Here is a 21,232-nt window from a genome sequence, read left to right as displayed (position 1 = left end):
TAAATAACCAGGTTTGAAAATAGCATCCTCCGATCTAAATTTTAAAAATGCTGCATTGGGTAAAATAGTCTAAATTATGAAAAGCTTCGATTGTGATTTTGAGCAGAAATTTCATAATGGTTCCCACTGTTTTTAATGCAGACCCTATTTTATTCCACTGAGTGATGCTATTGCCTCTGTTTTTAGTGAAGTGTGTCTTTTCAATATTTTTAAAAATTATCTTGTAGACATAGAAATTACTGTTCTTATGCTGTTGGGATAGCAGTGATAAATTTCGCCATTTGTCTATGGTGTGCTGTGCTCTGCTCAACTGAAACGATTTTTATTTGGAAAGCAGGGATGTAAAAGTATAGTGTTGCCCTTTCCTCTCTCTGTGCTCCTTCTTTCTTATTAATTAGCTGAAAGCAGAGGGCAAGGTGCTTTTTTGGCTTTTGTTCATTTTCTTTTAAAAAGCCAATCAGCTTCTGTTCTTGGGCCCACAACCATCCTAGAGATTCATTCTCCCTACTGTCTTCTGAAGGGAAAATATCAGTGTTTCTTTTGAACTGGAACAAACTTTTCCAGAACAAAACTATTTCAGTCCCAGGCTGACCAGGGTTAAAACTAATAAAAGACATTTCACAGGAGCCATGTACTAAGCTAATGAAAGAACTTGGAGAGGTAACAGCATTGGACACCAGTTGTTGCGGTGCTCTGTTGGCTGAAGATTACCTTGGCTTCTTCATTGCAGCTTGTGCCTATGCAATTCTCATGATCCTGAATTCACAACCCTAAGAAACACATTCTGGATAAAAATGCATCCCCAGGAAATCATAAACTGCTAGCTGAGGAGATGAAGATCAGCTGTGTTGGTGGCTTTTTCATTAGGTGCTGAAATCCTAGTAAATCTTGCACTAAACATGTTTGGGGTGGGGTGGGGAAAAGAGCAACTCTAATAAACCATTAAAAAAAAAAAAGAATACTTAGGATGAGAATGAATCAGAAATGTAGCAGAATAAATGCAGATTCAGTTTCACCCTGTATTGTGACATCCTTCAGCTATGAGCAGCCACAGCAGTGGCAGCTAATGGTGTGTGACAGAAATACTCCCATATCCCGAAATCTTCACGCCATGTAAATAAATGATCTTTCACATTAAAAGGGAAGGGAGACCTTGACAAGGCAATGCCTTTTCATGTGACAAACATCACATATAGTTTCACTTTTCGCATACGCCTTCAGTTTGACTTGCGCAGCAAAGCGATATACCTTTGTTCAGTAGAGTTACCCAGAGCAGGAATAGAAAGGGCAGTGGAGGTTAAGACAGGAATTAGCAGGGCTCTGTGGGATCTAGCAGGATGTTTGTACTACGATGGCTTCCTGATGTTTAAAATAGACATCAGTAATGTTCTTTTGTAAAACATTAGCACATGGTACAAGGAAACAAGTTTTATGAAATATCACACATTTAGAGGAATTCGTCGATATTCTTAAACACGTGTAGTTCTGTACCTAATATCAATTTTATGTCTCTCCCCCCCCCCCCATTTTCTCACTGTAGCTGGGCTAGGAAGAACAGGAACACTGATAGCCTGTTATATAATGAAGCACTATAGATTCACACATTCTGAAGCCATTGCCTGGCTACGAATGTGCAGGCCAGGTTCTATTATTGGACCCCAGCAGCACTTCCTTGAAGAGTAAGTATGACACCTCTGTTAATCATATAATTTGCTGTTCCACACCAGACACTTTCCCCTCTCTGTAGAGCTTAGCAAGTCTGCTGCATGAATGCCAGATTATTCAGTGACTTTCTTAGAATTCTCTCGGCTGAAATTGCGAGTACGATTCCTGGTCTGTACTCTAATTTATTGAAGCTCTGATTTATTGTGTTACGCAGAGTATGGTGGCTATTGTAGCTTCAGGGCATGGATTAAGAAGTTGTAAAGTGGTTTAATCCCCCTGTGTGACTTTTTGGCTGAGCATAGTGAGTCAGTCTTTTGTATGCATTTGTAATGTGATATCTTTGTTGATAACCGCAGGCAGCTCAGTTGGTAGAACATGAGACTCTTAATCTTAGTGTCTTGGGTTCGAATCCCACATTGGGCAAAAGATTCATGCAATGCAGGGGGTTAGACTACATGACCCTCATGGTCCCTTCCAACTCTACAATTCATATGAATTGTATGAATTAAGGTATCAGGATGTACTTACAATTCTGTCATGAATGTACGTAACTTATTTCAAAGCGGAATACTGGCCCTTTTCTCCTACCTGTTCTTGAAGAGGGAGGAAAGATCTAAAATATATTTTCTGGATTCACTCAAGCCATAGCACCCATAGAAAAAAACAAAACCACAAGTAGTAGTGGTGCTACCCACTTCAGATGATAGATTGGCCATCTGATTTGCCTTACGGGATTTGTAGTTGTGATAATGATGCATTTGGTAATGGTGTTGTAGTGGCGCTAAATATTGTAGCTGGTCAGGGAAATTGGTCAGGGAAATGTGTCAGCAAAATGCAAGGTTCTGATTCCATGCCACACATTCTCCATCGTTGTATTTATCCCTCACACATACATGTCACATTACTCATGAAACCCACACATGCTAAAACACAGACACACTGCAATGTATTGCCCAAGGGTAAAGGTTAACACAGAGCTATTTTTTTAAAAAAAAAATTGTATTCGTGTTTTAATGCTGCATTTTGTTTTCCGAAGGTTAATCTACACATCTTTTAAATAAATAGGTGCTACACAGTCTCTAACTCTCCAAAGAAAAGTAATTTGTATGTATATGGAATGTCCCCTTACCCTTCTCTGTGGTATCAGTGGCCATGAGGTTGCATTTCTGGGGGTGGCGCAGTCACCTGAAGCCCCTCTCTCACTCACTCTAGCTTAAAGTTGAGAAACAATCTGAACTTGTCCTCTATGACGAGTCTCTTGCCCTGTTGCCCCATACATAAGGGGTGGGACTCACCTAACTAGCTCCATCAGCTGAACCCTGAACAACAACTTCTGCTTGCTCTATGGGGCTCCCTCCCTCTTTCCCCTCCCCATATGCTCCCTGAAATTGGATCTGTGGAATTGGGAGAACCGCCATAACAGTACATGGAGGGAGGAGAAGGGGGCATCATTCCATCTGGCTTGCACAGACAGCGCAATTGGAGGATGTAATGGCGTTGCCTCCCATTCCTAGTCTGTGTAACCTTGTTACAACGACTGATTAGCCGTGAGAGGACTTTTCAGCCCCCCTCCCCCCAATTCCTGGAACCGTTGACAATTATCTTAGCCTTGTCTTGAATCTGCTTCACTTGACTCATGCATATATAGGCCCCCTACATTAGCTAGGCACTCATTTGCAAGATGCAGCTTAATGTGATGGTGGGCAACCCCAGGCCAAATGTGGCCATTCCTTGACCCTCTCAGTTTGGCCCTCTGGACTCTTCTCTTGCCCCCGGTACATTTGCCTGGCTGGAATGTGTCCTTGAACTGTGATAATTTCCCTTGCTTGCCCAGAAAGGAGGAAGGAGACTTTGGTAGTCTAGGTATGTGTCAGCCTCCAACTTTCACATGGCTGGAATGTAACCTCTTGCACAAAAGGAAAGAGTCACATCCATTGCTCTGCCCACCTTTACATCTGGGCCCCGCATATCACTGGTATGTAGCCTCAGAAGTTTGCCCATGAGGGGATGAAGCAGCCCTCTGGCTGAGAAAAGTTCACCACCAGCATTTTTATGGCCATTTCCCCTAGGAATAAGTCACTATTTACCGCCCAACAGTAATTAAGCAGAATATGCTAGATATTGTTATGTGGTATCCAGTTATCTGACAGGATTAATCCCACGATTATTAATACCCTGCCCATCTCGCTGGGTTTCCCCAGCCACTCTGGGCGGCTTCTAACAGAAGATTAAAAATACGATAAAAGATCAAACATTAAAAACCTCCCTAAACAGGGCTGCCTTCAGATGTCTTCTAAAAGTCAGATTGTTCTTTATCTCCTTGACATCTGATGGGAGGGCGTTCCACAGGGCGGGCGCCACTACCGAGAAGGCCCTCTGCCCGATTCCCTGTAACTTCACTTCTCGCAGGGAGGGGACCGCCAGAAGGCTCTTGGAGCTGGACTTCAGTGTCCAGTGGAGACTCCTTCAGGTATACTGTGCCGAGTGCTGTTTAGGGCTTTAAAGGTCAGCACCAACACTTTGAATTGTGCTCGGAAATGTACTGGTTACTGAAAGGTGCAGAGCTAGGAAAGCTGAGGGCATATTGATATTAGCAAGACAGAATGTAGGCGTTTTAACATCCGAGAATGACCACATGAGCACATTGGCAAATCGGCTGAGAAAGAGGTTTCAGAGTTTATCCTCTTTGCTAAAGGTCGCAAGTTTAAATGCCAGAGATGAACAAAAGTTGCTTTCTCACAAAGCGATGATTCACTGTTGGAATTTTGGCTCTTTTCAGAGAGGTTTTTTTATTTTAAAAAAGTTCAGTTTTTAATGCTTTGACACAAATAACTATCTAGAACAAACATCATAAAACAACAGTGAACGATGCTCCTAATTCATACTGCCACTGTTTTGTAGTTTATAGAAAATAATGCTTTTGACACAGGGAGTTCTGTAATCCTGGCTGTTCCAAAAGGCACATATTCCCTAACTTTGGGATTTAAAAGGTTAAACGCATTGAGTCCCAGTTCTTTTTGTAGTGATAACTTTCTCACCTTTGCAGTCCCTGGATCCCTATGTGAGACAGAAGAATAGCACTCGAAAGCATTTGAAACCTGCTAGAACATATTTTAGTTTTCAGTAGGAAAGCCTGAACAATAATGTTCAGGTCCAGGTGAAGAACCCATGTTTTCTCATTAGTGTCAAGAAAACTTCCTTGCATTCTTTTTTTCAATTGTGTCCTGTACATCTGATAAGAACACAAAATCCTTTGCTTGCATGAAGCTCTGTGTTGATATCGAAGCTCATCAATGAACATGCAAATTGCTAGACTGGAGTCCTAACCTTCCCTGTAAGAACTGTGCTGTTTAGAGTAAAAAGGATGTCATTGCAGAAGCAGGGCGCAAAGGAACTTGAACTGTTCAGGGTCTCTGTTCTTTTAGATTGTGTTTTTCAGTTGCCCAAAATACTCCAAGCGTTACTTCTGGTCAGTTAGCCTCCTAACAAATAAATGCTGGGAAATAATTGTAAACAGTTGTTCACATGCACTTTGCAATGTATGAATAAGATAATCTACAGGAGAAACAAAAGCTTCCTCGATACTTAGGAGAAAGGATAACATATATTTCACCTCTTAATCTTTGTTCATATGTGACACAGATTCCCAGCATGTTATTTCAAGAGTTAATGGCTTTCATCATCAGCAGTATAATCTCAGATCACACTTAATTATACTGGATATCAACTTCCTCACTCTAAGCAGAAATAACTCCACCCACCCCATCTTTCTAATCCTGACCTATTCACCAGTTATGTAACCTCCCTGTGGGAGCTTTTCTCTGAGTCAAAGTATGTGGATAATGCTATTTCTTTTGGCTCACTTCCAGAGTTGTCACACTTCGTTCTACTAAGCAAAACTGCAGGGGGGGAAATTGCTTGTGGAGGAAATCAGTAAAATTTAGCATAACAAAGTTTAAAAAAAAAACCTGCAACACCCAGCTACATTATTTTTCATGTGAAGGAAAAGGCAATGGTCACACAAAGTAACTACTTTTTTTAGATGCATCCTGTTTATATGTGCATCAATTGAACATATTTATATTTTCATCAGTTCATTTCATGAAAATATTTAAAAGCTTATTTAAAATGAACATTTAACGACACAATAAAATAAAATTTTCACAATTTTGTAATGCAGTATATTAGAATTGATTTTTCCCCCTGGTTCTGATAAACTTTCCCAATCAAACGTCTGAAGAAGCAAGAATACCCAAAAGAAACTTCCAGATAAAATTATTTAAAATAAAGTTATGTATACTATAATGAATGATTTCCAATGCTACAGTATGTGTAACCAAGTTGAAAGTCCTATTTTACTGTACTCTACCCTGGGGCTACTCTGCAAAGAAGTCTTAAATATTTTGTAAAATAAATAGTTGTTTTTACTGTGACTTTGACGTGCATTTTGCTGGAACTAATTTTGCCCTTTTTTCACTGTTTAATAGAAAGCAGTCGATGTTATGGCTCCAAGGTGACCTCTTCCGATCCAAACAGAAACCAAGATTAGTAGATGAAGACAGCATGAGCAGAATTCTGTCTGGCTTGGATGATATTTCCATCAGTGGGACTTTGAATAAAATAGAAAGTAATTTGGATAAATATGTAGAGGTAAAATTTCACTGGAATTATCTCCTTAATATCCCAAGTAGAAAAGCTGCAGTGGAGTAGTTTTTGAAATATAATAATGCTTGATGTACGTCTTTTATCCATCTATCTCACTATTGTGTGTTCAGAGCACTTCACAGGTTCTCAAATAACTTCATATATTTTACTCTTGTAAAAAGTGTTCAGTATTATTATTGCTATAGTACACCGGGGGAAGGTGTGTGCAAGAAGACTGAGAGAGAGCATGTCTAAGACTACCTAGTAAGTTCTTAGAATAGATAAACATCATCAATGTACGCTGACAATTAACCGTAAATTCCCAATTGACCTCTCCGGTGCCCTCATATTGAAATTAAATAGTTTGGGAGACAACACAGTTTCCCAGGGACCCCATCAGCACAAGTGTAATGGGTCCAAGCAGTCTTCCCCCCAAACTGTTTCCTAGAGTCGGCCTTTTAGCTATTATGCTACCCCAGTGTATATTCTAAGGATTGCAGCCAACAAAGTTCTACTCGGAGGAGGCTCATTGGGATTAACGGACTCAAGCTATTTCAACAGGTCTCCTCTGAGTATGACAAACATTAGATACCACCTTCAGTGCCCTCACATTATCATAGAATAGAACCATAGAATCATAGAGTTGGAATAGACCACAAGGGCCATCTTGTCCAACCCCCTGCCAAGCAGGAAACACCATCAGAGCACTCCTGACATATGGTTGTCAAGCCTCTGCTTAAAGACCTCCAAAGTAGGAGACTCCACCACACTCCTTGGCAGCAAATTCCACTGTTGAACAGCTCTTACTGTCAGGAAGTTCTTCCTAATGTTTAGGTGGAATCTTCTTTCTTGTAGTTTGGATCCATTGCTCCGTGTCCGCTTCTCTGGAGCAGCAGAAAACAACCTTTCTCCCTCCTCTATGTGACATCCTTTTATATATTTGAACATGGCTATCATATCACCCCTTAACCTCCTCTTCTCCAGGCTAAACATGCCCAGCTCCCTTAGCCGTTCCTCATAAGGCATCGACCATTATATCCTGGTCTGTTTTCCTGGTTAGCTCACTGACAGTAAGTTCAGGTTTCCAGGCCCAGTCATAACTGGAATACAAGATAAGATGTTCATTGTGAAGCCAGCATGGAAGAGCACTTGGCCCCAGCTTGGGAACTACAACTTATGAAGCCAGGAACGTTTGTCATTCAGGTTAATTGCAAGCTAATGGGTCCACCCCCCCCCCAAACAACGCAAGGTATGTTGGAATGGAGAGAAAGCAAAATGCAGATTTGGCAACACTATGTCCAATCTTGGTTGTGTTAACTGATGTGACGGCACTACATTGTGCTTTTGGCCTTTGTCCATCTTAGAATGTGGAACAGAATAAATCCAAAGTTACCTGAGGGCAGGTGTAGCTTTGCTTTTATAATTTGAGCTAAAGCAGGCATAGGCAAACTCGGCCCTCCAGATACTTTTGGGGACTACAACTCCCATGATCCCTAGCTAACAGGACCAGTGGTCAGGGATGATGGGAATTGTGGTCCCAAAACATCTGGAGAGTCAAGTTTGCCTGTGCCTGAGCTAGAATATCTCCTCTCAAACCACTGGTCATCAGCTTTTAAATTCCAACCTGTTAGAAAAGGTGCACTCGGCTGCTTATGTGTGAAATATCTCTGTTGTGGAAAGCGTACCCTGGGAGGGCTTTGTGGGAAATGGCAACTTGAGCCCGTGGGTTATCTGTGTGGTTGATAATGGGCCCAAAACAATATGGCACAAGAAGGAAAGGTCTATTGCCTTCAAAGGGCTGGGCCCCAGGTAAAGTAAAACAAAAAAACACAATCCTGTTTTGAATCTCCTTAATTTTGTTGAACTGTACCTATTTTCCAGAATGAATTGGAAGACACTTCAGAGCAGGAAATCAAGAATGGCATGACGCAGGGGGATAAACTTCGTGCCTTGAAACTTCGGAGGCAGCCACGTTCAGCTACAACGGGAACTCTTAGGTGACCCATTCACAGTTCTTGTGTTCGGGGAGCTATCTAGATTAGCAGGTGGTATTCCACCAATACTTTAAAACACCTAATTTCGCAGGTCTGGCACTAAAAGATTTGTTACTTTGGACAACGATGCCTATCTAGGCTTTGGCAACAACTTTCCCGGGACGTGGGGCAAGAGGCTGGGGACAGCTCTTTGTCTAAAGATGTTAGTTTTAATGGGAAAAGAGGCTTAAAACATTTCATAGAAGTCAGATTCTGAGTTACCTGAAGAAATGTAACTTCGTGTATGAATGTGGTCCACCCACATTCTTACTCTGCAACATCTATCTAGGATTCAGGAAGAGGCGTCTAATCACCTGCTACCTGATCCTTTTGTTTTTACTTGAGATGCCAGGGACTGAACCTCGGACCTTGTCCATGAAAGGCTGTGTCTTCCTTCTGAATATGGCTCTCTGTGCCTTAAGACTGTTGAAGGAGGCCCTGCTTTGGGTGGTCAGTATCTGAGGGGTACAGCATGAGATTGAGGGCCTTCTTAGCGCAGACACATGCCCTGTGGAGCTCCCTCCTCAGGGACATTGGACAAGATCCCAATCTTCCTGAGCATGGGTAAAATGTTTTTCCTTTCCTTTCCTTTTTGGGAATCAGTTTCCGGATTGGGAGAGAAATGTGGTGAACAGCCTGGTACTTTGTATATTAGTAAACTCCTCTTTCATCAATATGTAGTATTCTTGTTGGTTCTTTAATTAGATTGTTATACTGTATATATTTTAAGGATTTTAGGTTTGGCTGTATAGTGGGAATACGTTTGATTTAAAATGCCATTGATTTTCTAGGCTTGAGGATATGAAACTGCACTCCAGATCCAGGTCCCAGCCTTTCAGGTACTTGTTTCCATAGTTCACAGAGAAGCAATTTGGATTATATTTTCACTGACTTTTTGGCAGATCTTGAAACGTCCCGTTTCCCCCTCGCCCTCTCACTTAAAAGTGATTGTCCCTGTAAGTTGTGTGTGTTACAGCCACTTCTCATAACACGATTCTTGTTCAGAGAACTGTTGTTGGAATTTTCTCCCGTTAACAGCCTTTTGTAGTGGGACATATTTTATACCTACTTCTCCTTGTGAGCCTGCTGTTGGGTATGTTAAATGTCGGGAATGTCACTTAGCCATTCTTGTGTCTGATTCACAAGTAAATATGTATATAAACCTTTCGTTCTCTTAAAATTATCCCACACTGAAAGTGTCTGAGCATCATTCCAGCGAGCAAAATGTGTATTCAGAAAGCTGCCCTGACTCATCTGCTTAATGGCCTTAAATGCATTCTTCCACACAGATAAGTGTGGACTTCTGAATGTGAGTCTTTGCAGTGATGTGGTAATTGAAACCAAATCTCTAAAGCAGAGTTCGCGAATCTGTGGCTCTCCACTTATTACTGGAATACAATTCCCATTACAGTGGTACCTCGGGTTACATACACTTCAGGTTACAGACTCCGCTAACCCAGAAATATTACCTCGGGTTAAGAACTTTGCTTCAGGATGAGAACAGAAATCATGCAGTGGCAGCAGGAGGCCCCATTAGCTAAAGTGGTTCTTCTGGTTAAGAACAGTTTCAGGTTAATGTGATGAATTTATATGTTTAGTGTTGAATTGTACAGAAAGAAAGATGTTAAGTGATGAAGTTAATTTTATAAGAATATTGGTTTTGGAAAACCGTTAAAATGATATACAATGAAATCCAATCAGGGGGATACGAGGAAGCCACTTAACAATGTTATTAAGTTTGGCTTAAATACGGTTGAGATGTTTGTTTGTTTGTTTGTTTGTTTGTCAAAAAAACTTTTTGGGAAATTCAATAAAAGGGGGGGGGGAGAACAGTTTCAGGTTAAGAACAGACCTCCAGAACGAGTTAAGTTCTTAACCCGTGGTACCACTGTATCCCTGATCCCTGGCCATGCTGGCTGGGGCTGGGAGTTGGGAATGCAGCAACATCTGGAATGCCAGAGGTTTCCCACCCCAGCTCTGAAGCCTGCTCCATACATTGCAATATATTCACTTGGGTGGCTCTTCATAAGTCAGATTATCTCTGTGAGCAGTTGCCCTTACAGTTGGATAACGAAAAAACCCAACATCCTGAAAATTAGGGGTGGGGTTGAATTTCCATGGATGCATGCTACGTGAATTCTGTGTGTGCCCCTTCATCCAAAAAAGTTTATTTTTGTTTTATATCTTTGAAGAAATATTTTATACCCCCCCCCTTTTTTTTTCAATTCAACAAAAGCACTGGGGGACATTACAATTTTGCATAAAAATTGAAACAATAAAACAAAACAGCGTTAAAAAAAATGTGAATGCACAGCGGAAACTCAGGTGAATCACAGCAAGCACCGCACAATTGAAACCTGGTGGCTAGGCAGCATCAAATGCCCACCAGAAAAGTACCTCTTTTTTCTGGCTCTGAAAAGAGCAAGAGCAAGCCAGACTTCTCTAGGAAGATAGTAGGTAAGAACCAGCAATCTGCCTAGGTTAACGTCTTGGCAGCTTCATTCTGTGAAACTCCTCTGTAGTTTCCAAGCCATCTTAAAGGCAGCCTCATGGAGAGCTCATTACCACTCTTATTGTTTTGATGTCATGGCTTGCCGGTCACACAAAGCTGGTGAAATTCATTTCTGGTCACTGTTGCCACCCGGACATCCAAAAATGCGCAGCATCTAAGAGTACATCCAGACTGGGGCCCTGAGTATTCAGGGAACAGCACTTTGCATGAATTGGTTCATATAACAGTCTTCAGTGTTTCCATCTCACCAGGCCAGTTTGTTTGTTTGCTGACCATCGCTAACCTCAGACGACTAGAGTGGTGTTTGCACTGCCTCCCTGGGATTTGATGGAACTCTGGGAGAAGATAATCTGCATCTTATCAATATACTGGGGTCACTATATCCCAAATCCCCAAATGACTTCCCCAGTGGTTTCAATCCTACCGATAGGTAGCCTAAGTATTAAGCTTGCGTTTCTCAAAATGTTAGTTTAAGCGAGATGCTTCTGTCTAAATGATTAAAACATACTTTTGTTCTTCTTCTTTCAGACTGAATACGGCATCTATCTCTCAGGGATCTGTATCTCCTTTGAAGTCCTCCAAAGTGGCCGCTGCTACATCACCTGCAGCGAAGAGAATAAGCAGAAGTTCTCACTCCACCTCAAGCCCAAATTTTAAAAGGTATGCCTTACTCTAGTCTATCTTTTCCTTTGTGGGTGGGAAGATATAAAGAAAGGGCAATATCAAGTTTATTTTGGAGAGGGGTGGATCTCAGTTTCATAGATTTGCATCTTGGTCTTTGTGATTGGACTCCTGATTGTAGTAAATTAGTTTGATAGTCTGAACAAGTGGCCTTTAGTACTAATGCAACTGTGGCTGTGATACTGAGAGGGCCCTGTATTAAAATATCCACATACAGGGGTTTCTGCAGAGTCTTCATCCCCCCCCCCCAGCCCAGAAGCACTTTTCAGCTGTTTATAGAACCAAGAAATAGATAAATGGCAAATGAGTCAGCTAGGAGCCTGGAAATTCCAAATACCCATGGTCATCTCTTACGCATGGCTTTGGGGGTGGTCTTCACTTACAATTCCAGGCCTTTTTGATGGTTGCTTCATCGTTTGCCTTACGGGAGAGAATGAAGCTGTGTATCACCATCACTTAATTTTGTGGCAATGGTTCTTTTGTTGTTTCCTCCCCCTTAGTACCTTTTATAAATGTGCCTTGCATTAACCATCACGTTATGTACATTTTGTGTGTGTGTGTATGTTTTTACCCCGCATGTGTTTTCCGTTCAGCATTTCCATAAACTCCAGGCTAGCCAGTTCTCTAGGGAACCTGTATGCCGCTTCAGATGATGCCGAGAGCAAATTGACATCATCGTCCTCTAGGACAGGTTATTCTGTAAACCAAATCTGCAGTCACTTGAATGGCAGCACGCACCTGCCTGCCAGAAATTACCATGAGCAGAACAACAACATGTACAACAGGAGCGGCAGTAGCACTACCAACCTCAACAGCTATGCCAATTCTCCCAGCGTCCTGACAGACGAGTACAGCACCTACAGATCCTTTACGGGGCTCGCTGCTTCTCCAGCAAGATACCTGAGTCGCTCAATTCCTGTAAGTTCACAGCCAAAGCAGCCCTTCCAGGAACCCGACAGAATCTCCCTTAAGCCTGAGCTCTCTCTCTCTCAAGGGTTTCTAACCATTCTAGATCTCCGTTTCTGGTCTTTTTTTCCTACCTAGGACATGCACATCTTTTCACCTTTGCCATTTCCTCTAAGCCAAACTGATAAGCTGCTCTTCTGCTTCTTCAACGTTTGCTCTAAAAAGCAGATTCTTTTAACTCTCTAACATCTTCCATGAGCGTATCATTCTTGCATTAATCTATCCATTTCAAATCATTCACAATAAAACTCTGAAAACCTGAACCTCACCTGACAGTGTGAGGTCTTCCTGAGTCAATAGATGTATTTAAAGGTAGCATAAAGAATGTTAAATAGGGCATAGCATTCTCACCATTATAAAGGAATCAGCCCAATTTGTAAAACGATGTAATGGACTAAAACAATGGAAGTCTTTTACTTGCCCTAAAAACAAGCTTCCCTGTTTTTATATCTTCTGAAACTTTTCATCTTTATGGTGCCTTTTTCCTATGTGTGAATGAAATGGGCAGATAACTTAAGTACATACTATTAATGTATAGTATTTGACATACTTTCATTATATTTTTGAAAGTTTCAGACAGAAAAGCCAATATATGTTTCTTTTACATTCCATAATCTACCTCAAATTGTACATGCTGCAATTTTTATTTTTATTTTTAAAACCCTTTCTTTAACACCCCCCCATGACTTCTTTGAATACTGTTTAATGGTCCAGCACAGCAGTGCCTAGGATCAGGCTGCAGAATTATTGCAACTATTAGTGAATACCGCAGTATCTGAAGCCAAAACCATCACCCCTGCAGCTACTTTGGCATGAGTTATCTGTCATAAAGGTCATTTGAGGTTAGTGTGGAAACCTGCTTCCCAGAACTGAGAATTGGGTTTCTTCATATTAATTTGTTCCTGAAAATTTGTGATGGTGCTCTTGAGAGCATCCAGCGTCTTGCTTCACTTAGGGATAAAAAAGCTGTAATTTTTTTCTCTTTGGAAATAATATTGTAATCCCAGAAGTTTATTGCAAGAAGTGTCTGTGGCAGTTGCCTTTTTTTATATATATAAAAAAGTGCATTTGTTTTTAATTGCGTTTCTTGTGTCAGAACATTGTATAAAACACCATAAAATGTCAGCAGTTTTAAGGTGTTATAAAAGGAAGGCACCATGGCTGAAGCAGACCATTTCTCGGTGCTTTTTTCCTGGCATATACTACCTTAAGTTGCAGGTGTTCTAAATTACATTTTGGAATATTATTCTGTAGCAGAGGCTTGCGCTAAATCTCCTGAATGTTTGAGTTTGGTAGAAAGGTGGAAGGGAATATATATATATAGCATCCTTTTGTGCAAAGGATGAGAGCTGATATATGCAGTGTCAGTGATCCTTAACAAACAAGAATGGATCGGACAACTAGTTTGTCACAGTTTACTTACAGTATGATTCCTATGAATAATGGTGCGCAAGGAGATCTGGTAGGGTCTCTATAGCTGCCATGTTACTGAAAAACAACACAGTTGTGGCTACTCAAAATCATGGTAGCCCTGTTAGGTACATTCATCCTCCACTCTCTGTCTGCCACTAAGTGCAGATTGAGACAAAAGAAAGTTAAGAATTGGACGGGGAGGGGAAAGAGATAGGTTTGAATTGGGCTGCAGGCCATACTGAATGCATTTAATATTGAATTGGGCTGTAGGCCATACATACTGCATTTGATATTTAATGACAGTTCTTGGCTTTTATTTATCTTGCTTAGAAACATCTCTTGTTTAATGCAAATTGATTATATAGCCGGGAATGTATCTTAATAGCCCTTTCCTCTGGTTGCACAGCGGGCTATAACAGGTAGATTACATTTCATATTGGGGGATCTGCATACATAAGATTAGATTAGTTCTGACTACATAGCAGCCTGCTTGATAGCATGATAGCAGAATGGCACACACTTTAGCAGTTTAGGGCCTGCACCTGTTGGCAAGAAAGTCAAAAACAAATGTACTGTGTCAAAACGTTGATCTTAATCATAAGTGCCTTGCTATACTTCTAATCAACGTCACTTAGACTTGGAAATAGCAAAGTAATTTGGGGGGAAAGTGTAGATGCAACAAATACACTGCCAAAAATTGAGTCATCCTGGGATCTGTATCCTTTTTTGCCCCCTTCACCTGAGTAAAAGCTGGCTTAGCTCTTCCTTATGAAAATCTCTGAAAAATCTCAAAAGCATATACAGTGGAACCTTGGATTACGTCGCGGATCCGTTCCGGAGGCCCCGCCACAACCCGAAAACAACGCAGCCCAAAGCGTCACGTCTGCGTATGTGCACGATTTAGCGCTTCTGCAAATGTGCAAACGGCGCGAACCTGGAAGTAACCCATTCCGGCACTGGTCTCAAGCCAAGGGTGACATAAGCCGGAGGCAATGTAACCCGAGGCTCCACTGTAGAAAGTTTTATTATTATTATTATTATTGCTACAAAGAAGATAAGGAAGGCAAGATGGGCATTTGAGTTCCAAAATAGAAAAATCTCCCCCAATACGGAGACCATAAAGCAAAACTTTATGCATTTTAATTTTTTATCGCTTGTGCCGTATTCAGAAATTTAGACATTGGGTGTATTGCTATGTTCGTTTTTTCTTCTGTCAAATGGGCAGGACTGGCTCCAGTGCTGTGAATATGCAGCACAAGTCAAGGCTGGTTCAAACATTCAGTGTCTGCACATTTTCTTCACATGGTTATTTACATGGGTACAGCACGCAGCCTGCCAGCAGCCATTTCCGTGAACACAGATATGTCTTTCCACCAGTGGCTTTGATTACTACTGAATGATGGGGAGCATGTCTCTTTATAGAGGTACATACACACAGGCATAACCAAATGGAGGGAAGAATCTGGGCTTGTTCTGAAGTTCTGATAACGTGGAGCATATTCTACTGTGTAAGGGTTTTTGTTTTTACCTTAATCCAGAAATGTTATTCAAACAAGTAAACACAATGATGGGAGAAGCAGTAGAGCAGCAGGATGCGAGTATTGATAGTTGACAGTTCTAATGGTTGACACTTTATTACACTGACCTTTGGACCATTATAAACCTGCGGAGGCTTGCGTACAGCTTTCTCCCTGCTTAGATGTCTTAGTAAAGTTACTCCTGCAATTGAACGAGGTCTTTTCGGTGTTATCTGTCTTAGCTGGCATGTGGCTGGAAGGGTTTCTTCTAACATATTTACCTGGAGGTAAGTCCCATTGACTTCACTGGAGCTTACTGCCAGGTAAGTGAGCTTAGGTTTGGGACGAACGATGAGCAGTGTCGTGGATAATACTTGTGCCAGTTGCAAGAATGAGCAGGGTTTCAAAAGTCGGCCTTTGAAATCCACTTTCTCTTCTCAGAGTTCACAGGACTTTGTTGATACAAATACCGGCATGCAATATACACTAACTACGGAATGCAATTTTATGGCTTGCTCTTAACTCTGCTAACTTCTCTCCCCCATCCATCTTTGCTGCTTGCAGTACTATTGGTTCTCATTTGTACTTCCTACTGCTCTTTCCCCTTCTCAAAAATGTGTAGCTAAAATGTTTCATTGTGCTTTGAAGTGTGCTGCTATTTCAACACAAGTTAGCCGTGCTACACTCACTTCCTGAACAAAGTTAAAACCTGAAGGGCGTTCTTTCATTGTTGAAGCTAAAGTAAATGCGATTAAACTACAAATTACTGCAATTTCATCTTGCCACTTTCTTTACGGAGATGAATTTTAGAGGTGATTATGACTGCGCCTTTTGTTTTAAAGCACTTAATGCAAAAGGCAGCGAGAATTCTTAATTGGTAGCAACAATGAAAACGTGGAATAGCGTGGAACAAAGTGGGTCTCTGAAGATACGTCAGCTGCCAAAAAGAAAGAAAGAAAGGAAAAACAACACATTTCTATTCCTCATAATTTAACATTCATCTTTAATTACCATAACACAAAAGAAGTTTGCTATAGTAGTTCCGTTGGTTTTTGTGGGACACACTATACATTACAGGAAAAAGAGTCCTTATTTATAAAGATCCTATTAGCTGAAGTGCTTTTCCGGCCCAATCATACTGTTAATTTTTGCTGTCTCTGCATGGCTGCAGCTGATACAAAACCACATCAAAATTTGCGTCCTCAAGGAAGAATGTCCCTTGTGTGTCTGCATGAGTCTTTCTACTGGGGTTGCCTCCTTCCTGATATAAAGGAGCAAAGGCCAGATCAGAGACTCTTGCAGAGAAACACCAGGAGGTAGATTCCTCTGAGGGCGGATAATCCTTCCTCTTTCACACTCCAAATCAGTGTTTCCCAAACTTGGATACTGAACTACAATTCCCATCATCCCTGACCACTGGTCCCGCTAACTAGGGATGATCTGATTTGTAGTCCAAAAACAGGTGGAGACCTAAGTTTCCCGAACATGGCTCTAAATGTAAACTTGCCTGGTTGTAAAGGCCCGAGTGCGCCTCCCATTTTAAATGGGGGTGTGCCGCAGCTAGCAGACATTTGGGAAACCTGACTTTACCACTTCCCTTTTACTCCTCCTAAGTCCATTTGTACTGGATTTCTCATAGTGTGAGTGTATTAACTTTGCTTCCTGGCCATGCCCTGGATCTCTCTAGTCAGTGTTTTTTGTTTTGTTTTTAGAACAAAAATAATGATAATGACAAGCTTGTTTGATATGGAAAAGTTGATTGTTAATTGAACCTCACTGTGTCTCTTAACTGAATCTTAACACTAGTTTTTGTTTCTCGTCTGCACAGTCCCTTCAGTCTGAATATGTTCAGTACTAAAGCCTTGTTGCTTCGGTGAAAGCTGGACAATTCTTAAAATTCGGTTCTCTTCAAGAAGAGCAATGTTGTGGGGAAAACAACCCGCCCAAGGGGACGAGGCCTCTTCACAGACGATTAGAGCTAAAGACACCAAAATCTCTGAATTACCTAGAGACTTCAGTTAGTGACTACTACGAATGCACTGAAGTTAAAACTTACGACTAGTACAATTTTGTGTATAGATGCAAGATTTTAAAATGGAGACTATTTCTAATGGATTTTAGCAATATATTTGTAATTATGGTTCTCGATGACAGTGTTATTATAATGTGTGTATATAAGTATATATATATAAATATATATAAATATATATTGAGTAAAATATTTTGTGTGTATATAAATATCTATAAATTGTGTAAACATAGGCTATATTTTGATTTAAGCTTCACTTTTTTAATCCCTCCAAAACTGTGTGTATTTTTAAATGTCTTGTTTTACATTTCAAACATTAGCCAGCACCCAGAGGAAGCAATGGGTGAAAACCACTTCTATGTACACCTGGAGGGGAATGGGTTTGCTGATAAGTGGCAGCCCCCCCGCTCCACCTCAGCCTTGTGGGTTGCTGCATCTCAGAGGGCCCTTCAACTTCTGCAGCATGCAACAAGGTGTCAGAAGAGGGGAACTAAAAAATCTATGTGCCTATTTGGAAGCCTCCTGTTCATATCTCTTGAACCTGGCCGTTGAGAACAGAGCTGCTTGCTGATTTTATTTTCATGCACTGTGGCTACAGTATTACAAATACTTTTTAATAGTGGGAAGAAAGTTAACATCAGCCTCATTGCTTTGGCTTTGAAAATGCTAATGTTTGAAATGGACGTTTTTTCAAAGGGATATAGAATGCCTATGAAGCAGGCCTGTTCTAGCATCCTTAATTAAGTGTCTTTTCCATGGAAAGGGAAAGTAATTTTTAAATAAATAATTAGTATGTTACCTTGTTAACATTTTCAGCCCAGTAATTTGTTCTGCAAAGATGTTCTGTTCTTTAGAGCCTTGCCTTTCTGCATTTTCCTTTTCTGTATAATTCAGTTCTAGAAACTGTACTGTATCAGAATGCAAAGCCAGGATGAAATATCCATCTATGTATAGTGAGCAAAGTGTTTGTGCATAGCACGGAAGACACGTACTGTCTGAATTTGTAATAGTTGCAAAGATTTTGTCGCTGCATATTTAGACATGGAGGCAGGAGTTGCACGTTTCCACTATGGATTTTAGATGCACTGTTAAAACTATGCCCCTCTTTGTGTTTTACTCCTTCCATGTTCAGCCATGCTGTCGTACTTACTATACCGGTAAATGCTGTTGCTTTTCGCTAATGTCTCTTTCCCAGTTCAATTTAATCACGAAACTATTTCAAACAATGCTATTGTAGGTCTTCACCATAACCCTTCAAAATTAGTTCTGAAATAACTGCAGTATTGTCAGTGTCGCTCAGAGTGCAATAATTGTGAAAGTGAAATGGTAACGGTCATTTCACTTACAAGTCATATTATGTGAAGAAGAAACCACTGCACTCCTTGGTCATGTTCAAGCAATCACATCTCAGCTTAGTTGACCAAGATAAGAACAAAACTTTTGCATTCATATGCAGCTTCATTGCTCATCTCTTCACAGTGCAAACAATCAAACCCACAAACCTCTAACCATAATTTCCTATTTCAGCCAAACCAGAAAATTTATGAGCAATAGTTTCAGAAGAAATTGGAATATTAAATCAAGGTTTGAAGTTGATTTAATTTCCCGGCTTGTTGCAAAGCTGGTAACTGCAGTTTTCCAGTTCTCTTATTTTAACCAAGATACGGTTGTCTAAACCAGGCCACCGCCCCAGGAATGTATTTTTTGGTCCTATCAAGTAGAGATAATTACTGATGAGGTTTTTTTTAAAAAAATAAATCATTATTTTGAAGGGAAATAGTCCTAATTATGATGGATAAATTCTTCTTGACTGAAGCTGGTTTAATCACTGAATTCAATATTTTTTTATCACATGTACATAAAATGTACTGTATATGAGTAAGCGATAGGCAGATTCTAAGGTAATTCTACCTCTCTAAAGTTTGACATGTATTTTGTTACTAGCTTAGTTACTAGAAAGATGTACTATTTTTGCAATGTAGAAATAATAAACGCTAATAGATAATAAAAGTAAAAGTTATGCACAGCTTAATTTCTTTGTTTTAATCAGGTGCTGGTGCACCCAGTACTTCAGTTTTGTGAAATGTATTTTGAGGTTCCCCTAGAATCTAAAACCACCTTCCCTCAAATTCAAGCCTTCCTTCACAGTAGCTGTTAATGTGGATTCTTTCTCTCTTGCAGCTACTCACCCATCTCGCTGCTCTTTTCTTGAATGCTAGCCTTTCTTGTTCTGGTGGCAACCTTGTCTTAGGGACCCCTGGCAGTCTTCCTTTTCCTGGTCTTGCAATTGAGGCCAGCCTTATTCTTCCCAGCCATGGCCAACATCTCTCCTAAGGCATTCACATTTGTTTTAAACCATCCTCTCAATCTTGCTGTGCTAAAAAAACATGTCAGCATCACATACAAAGGTGTCCCCTTGCTCTGTTAGCTGGAAGGTGTTTGGCAGACCTTCCAGGAGGCTAGCCATGAGCAAGTAGAGAGTGTTTCTTCATAGAGAATAGGAAAACCCTGTACAGTGGCACCTCGGGTTACAGACGCTTCAGGTTACAGACTCCGCTAACCCAGAAATAGTACCTTGGATAGTACCTGTTCAGGATGAGAACAGAAATCGTGCTCCGGCAGCGCGGTGGCAGCAGGAGGTCCCATTAGCTGAAGTGGTGCTTCAGGTTAAGAACAGTTTCAGGTTAAGAACGGACCTCCGGAACGAATTTAAGTTCTTAACCCAAGGTGCCACTGTATAAGCAAGGCCTGGGGAGTAGCTATCTGGCCTGAAATTAATAAAGAAATGTTAGAAGTTCACAGACATTTCCACTTCCACTTTTTACTGCTGAAGCGGAACAGACATCAATCAGAACAAAAGCAACATTTTGTGGTGTATATGCACGTTTATATGGAATTCCCAAACAATGCCCTTATCATTTCAGTCTGCTCATAGCAGCCCGGTTCGCATGACAGTATAAGGCAAGCCATATTATGGCTTACCTTAGCCCGATGATGTGGGTACCCCAGAGAGCATCTTGAAGCCTCTTTGCTGCTTCTGCTCAGTCCTTTTTGCTTTCTCAACACACTGAGCTGTGTGGATGTGGGTGTAGATATTCTCCTAAAAGCATCTGCTTTACATTTTCTAGTGAAAATTAAGTCCCGTTTTTTCCTCCACTGTAAAACATTTTATACCACTGAAATGATTTCTCGCCTGACATTTTCCTGCAGTTTAGCGCTATCCACACATCTAATAAAAGGATGCCACTTTTCCGGAAAGAGGTTGCTGTAACGTCGACCCTTCCATAGATTTTTACTGCAAGTTGTTTCATGAACAGCAACATGCCAAGGTCTTCCTTCTCGGATTACCTTTTCGGAACAAATTCATCCAGTCTTGAGGAAGGAGGCCAGAAGACTCTCAGACCCTGTCCAAGCTTTCCCAGGAGGAAAGTAGCGTGAGGGCTAGGGGCAGTTTCAAATGCTGCAGAGAGCTGCCCCAAAAGGCCTCGGGGGTGGGGGAGAGCTGCATGTTGGACCATCTTGATTTAGGTGTTTCAAACTCTGGGTTTAGCTGTTTTCCCCTATGTGGTCAGCTGACAGCATAGGTGCCATAAATGGCACACAGAGAGATCACAAATTCCTTGTGGCATATGCCGCAAGAAGCTGGAGAAGCTACAGCTTGTGGTCTCCGGCGCTGGGTTGCTCCCTTGTTTGGTGTGATTTCCGCTTGAATCTGCTAAGGTATGTGAGGCTTTACATACAACTGCAGTATGTGCTGGAGTGACATGACAGT

At 41.1% G+C, this 21,232-nt stretch overlaps 1 protein-coding gene across 8 annotated transcripts in view; it reads left to right on the top strand.

The window, feature by feature from the left end:
* CDC14A (cell division cycle 14A) overlaps positions 1–21,232 on the top strand; it is a 93,213-nt gene that overhangs the window by 37,307 nt on the left and 34,674 nt on the right. For 3 of the 8 annotated variants that reach the window (XM_083511093.1, XM_083511089.1, XM_083511092.1), the window contains 6 exons: positions 1,541–1,679; positions 6,153–6,315; positions 8,191–8,306; positions 9,134–9,181; positions 11,383–11,514; positions 12,129–12,453. In XM_083511093.1, the coding sequence (XP_083367219.1) occupies positions 1,541–1,679; positions 6,153–6,315; positions 8,191–8,306; positions 9,134–9,181; positions 11,383–11,514; positions 12,129–12,453 (923 nt within the window). Of the gene's footprint in view, positions 1–1,540; positions 1,680–6,152; positions 6,316–8,190; positions 8,307–9,133; positions 9,182–11,382; positions 11,515–12,128; positions 12,454–17,259; positions 19,487–21,232 lie in introns of those variants that run through there. The other 5 variants (XM_083511094.1, XM_083511096.1, XM_083511090.1 and 2 more) reach the window with 4 other exon arrangements.

The sequence above is a fragment of the Podarcis liolepis genome (assembly GCF_965112155.1).
Source record: "Podarcis liolepis genome assembly, chromosome: 6".
Lineage (NCBI taxonomy): Eukaryota > Metazoa > Chordata > Lepidosauria > Squamata > Lacertidae > Podarcis > Podarcis liolepis.
This window is presented reverse-complemented; position numbering and strand designations above follow the sequence as displayed.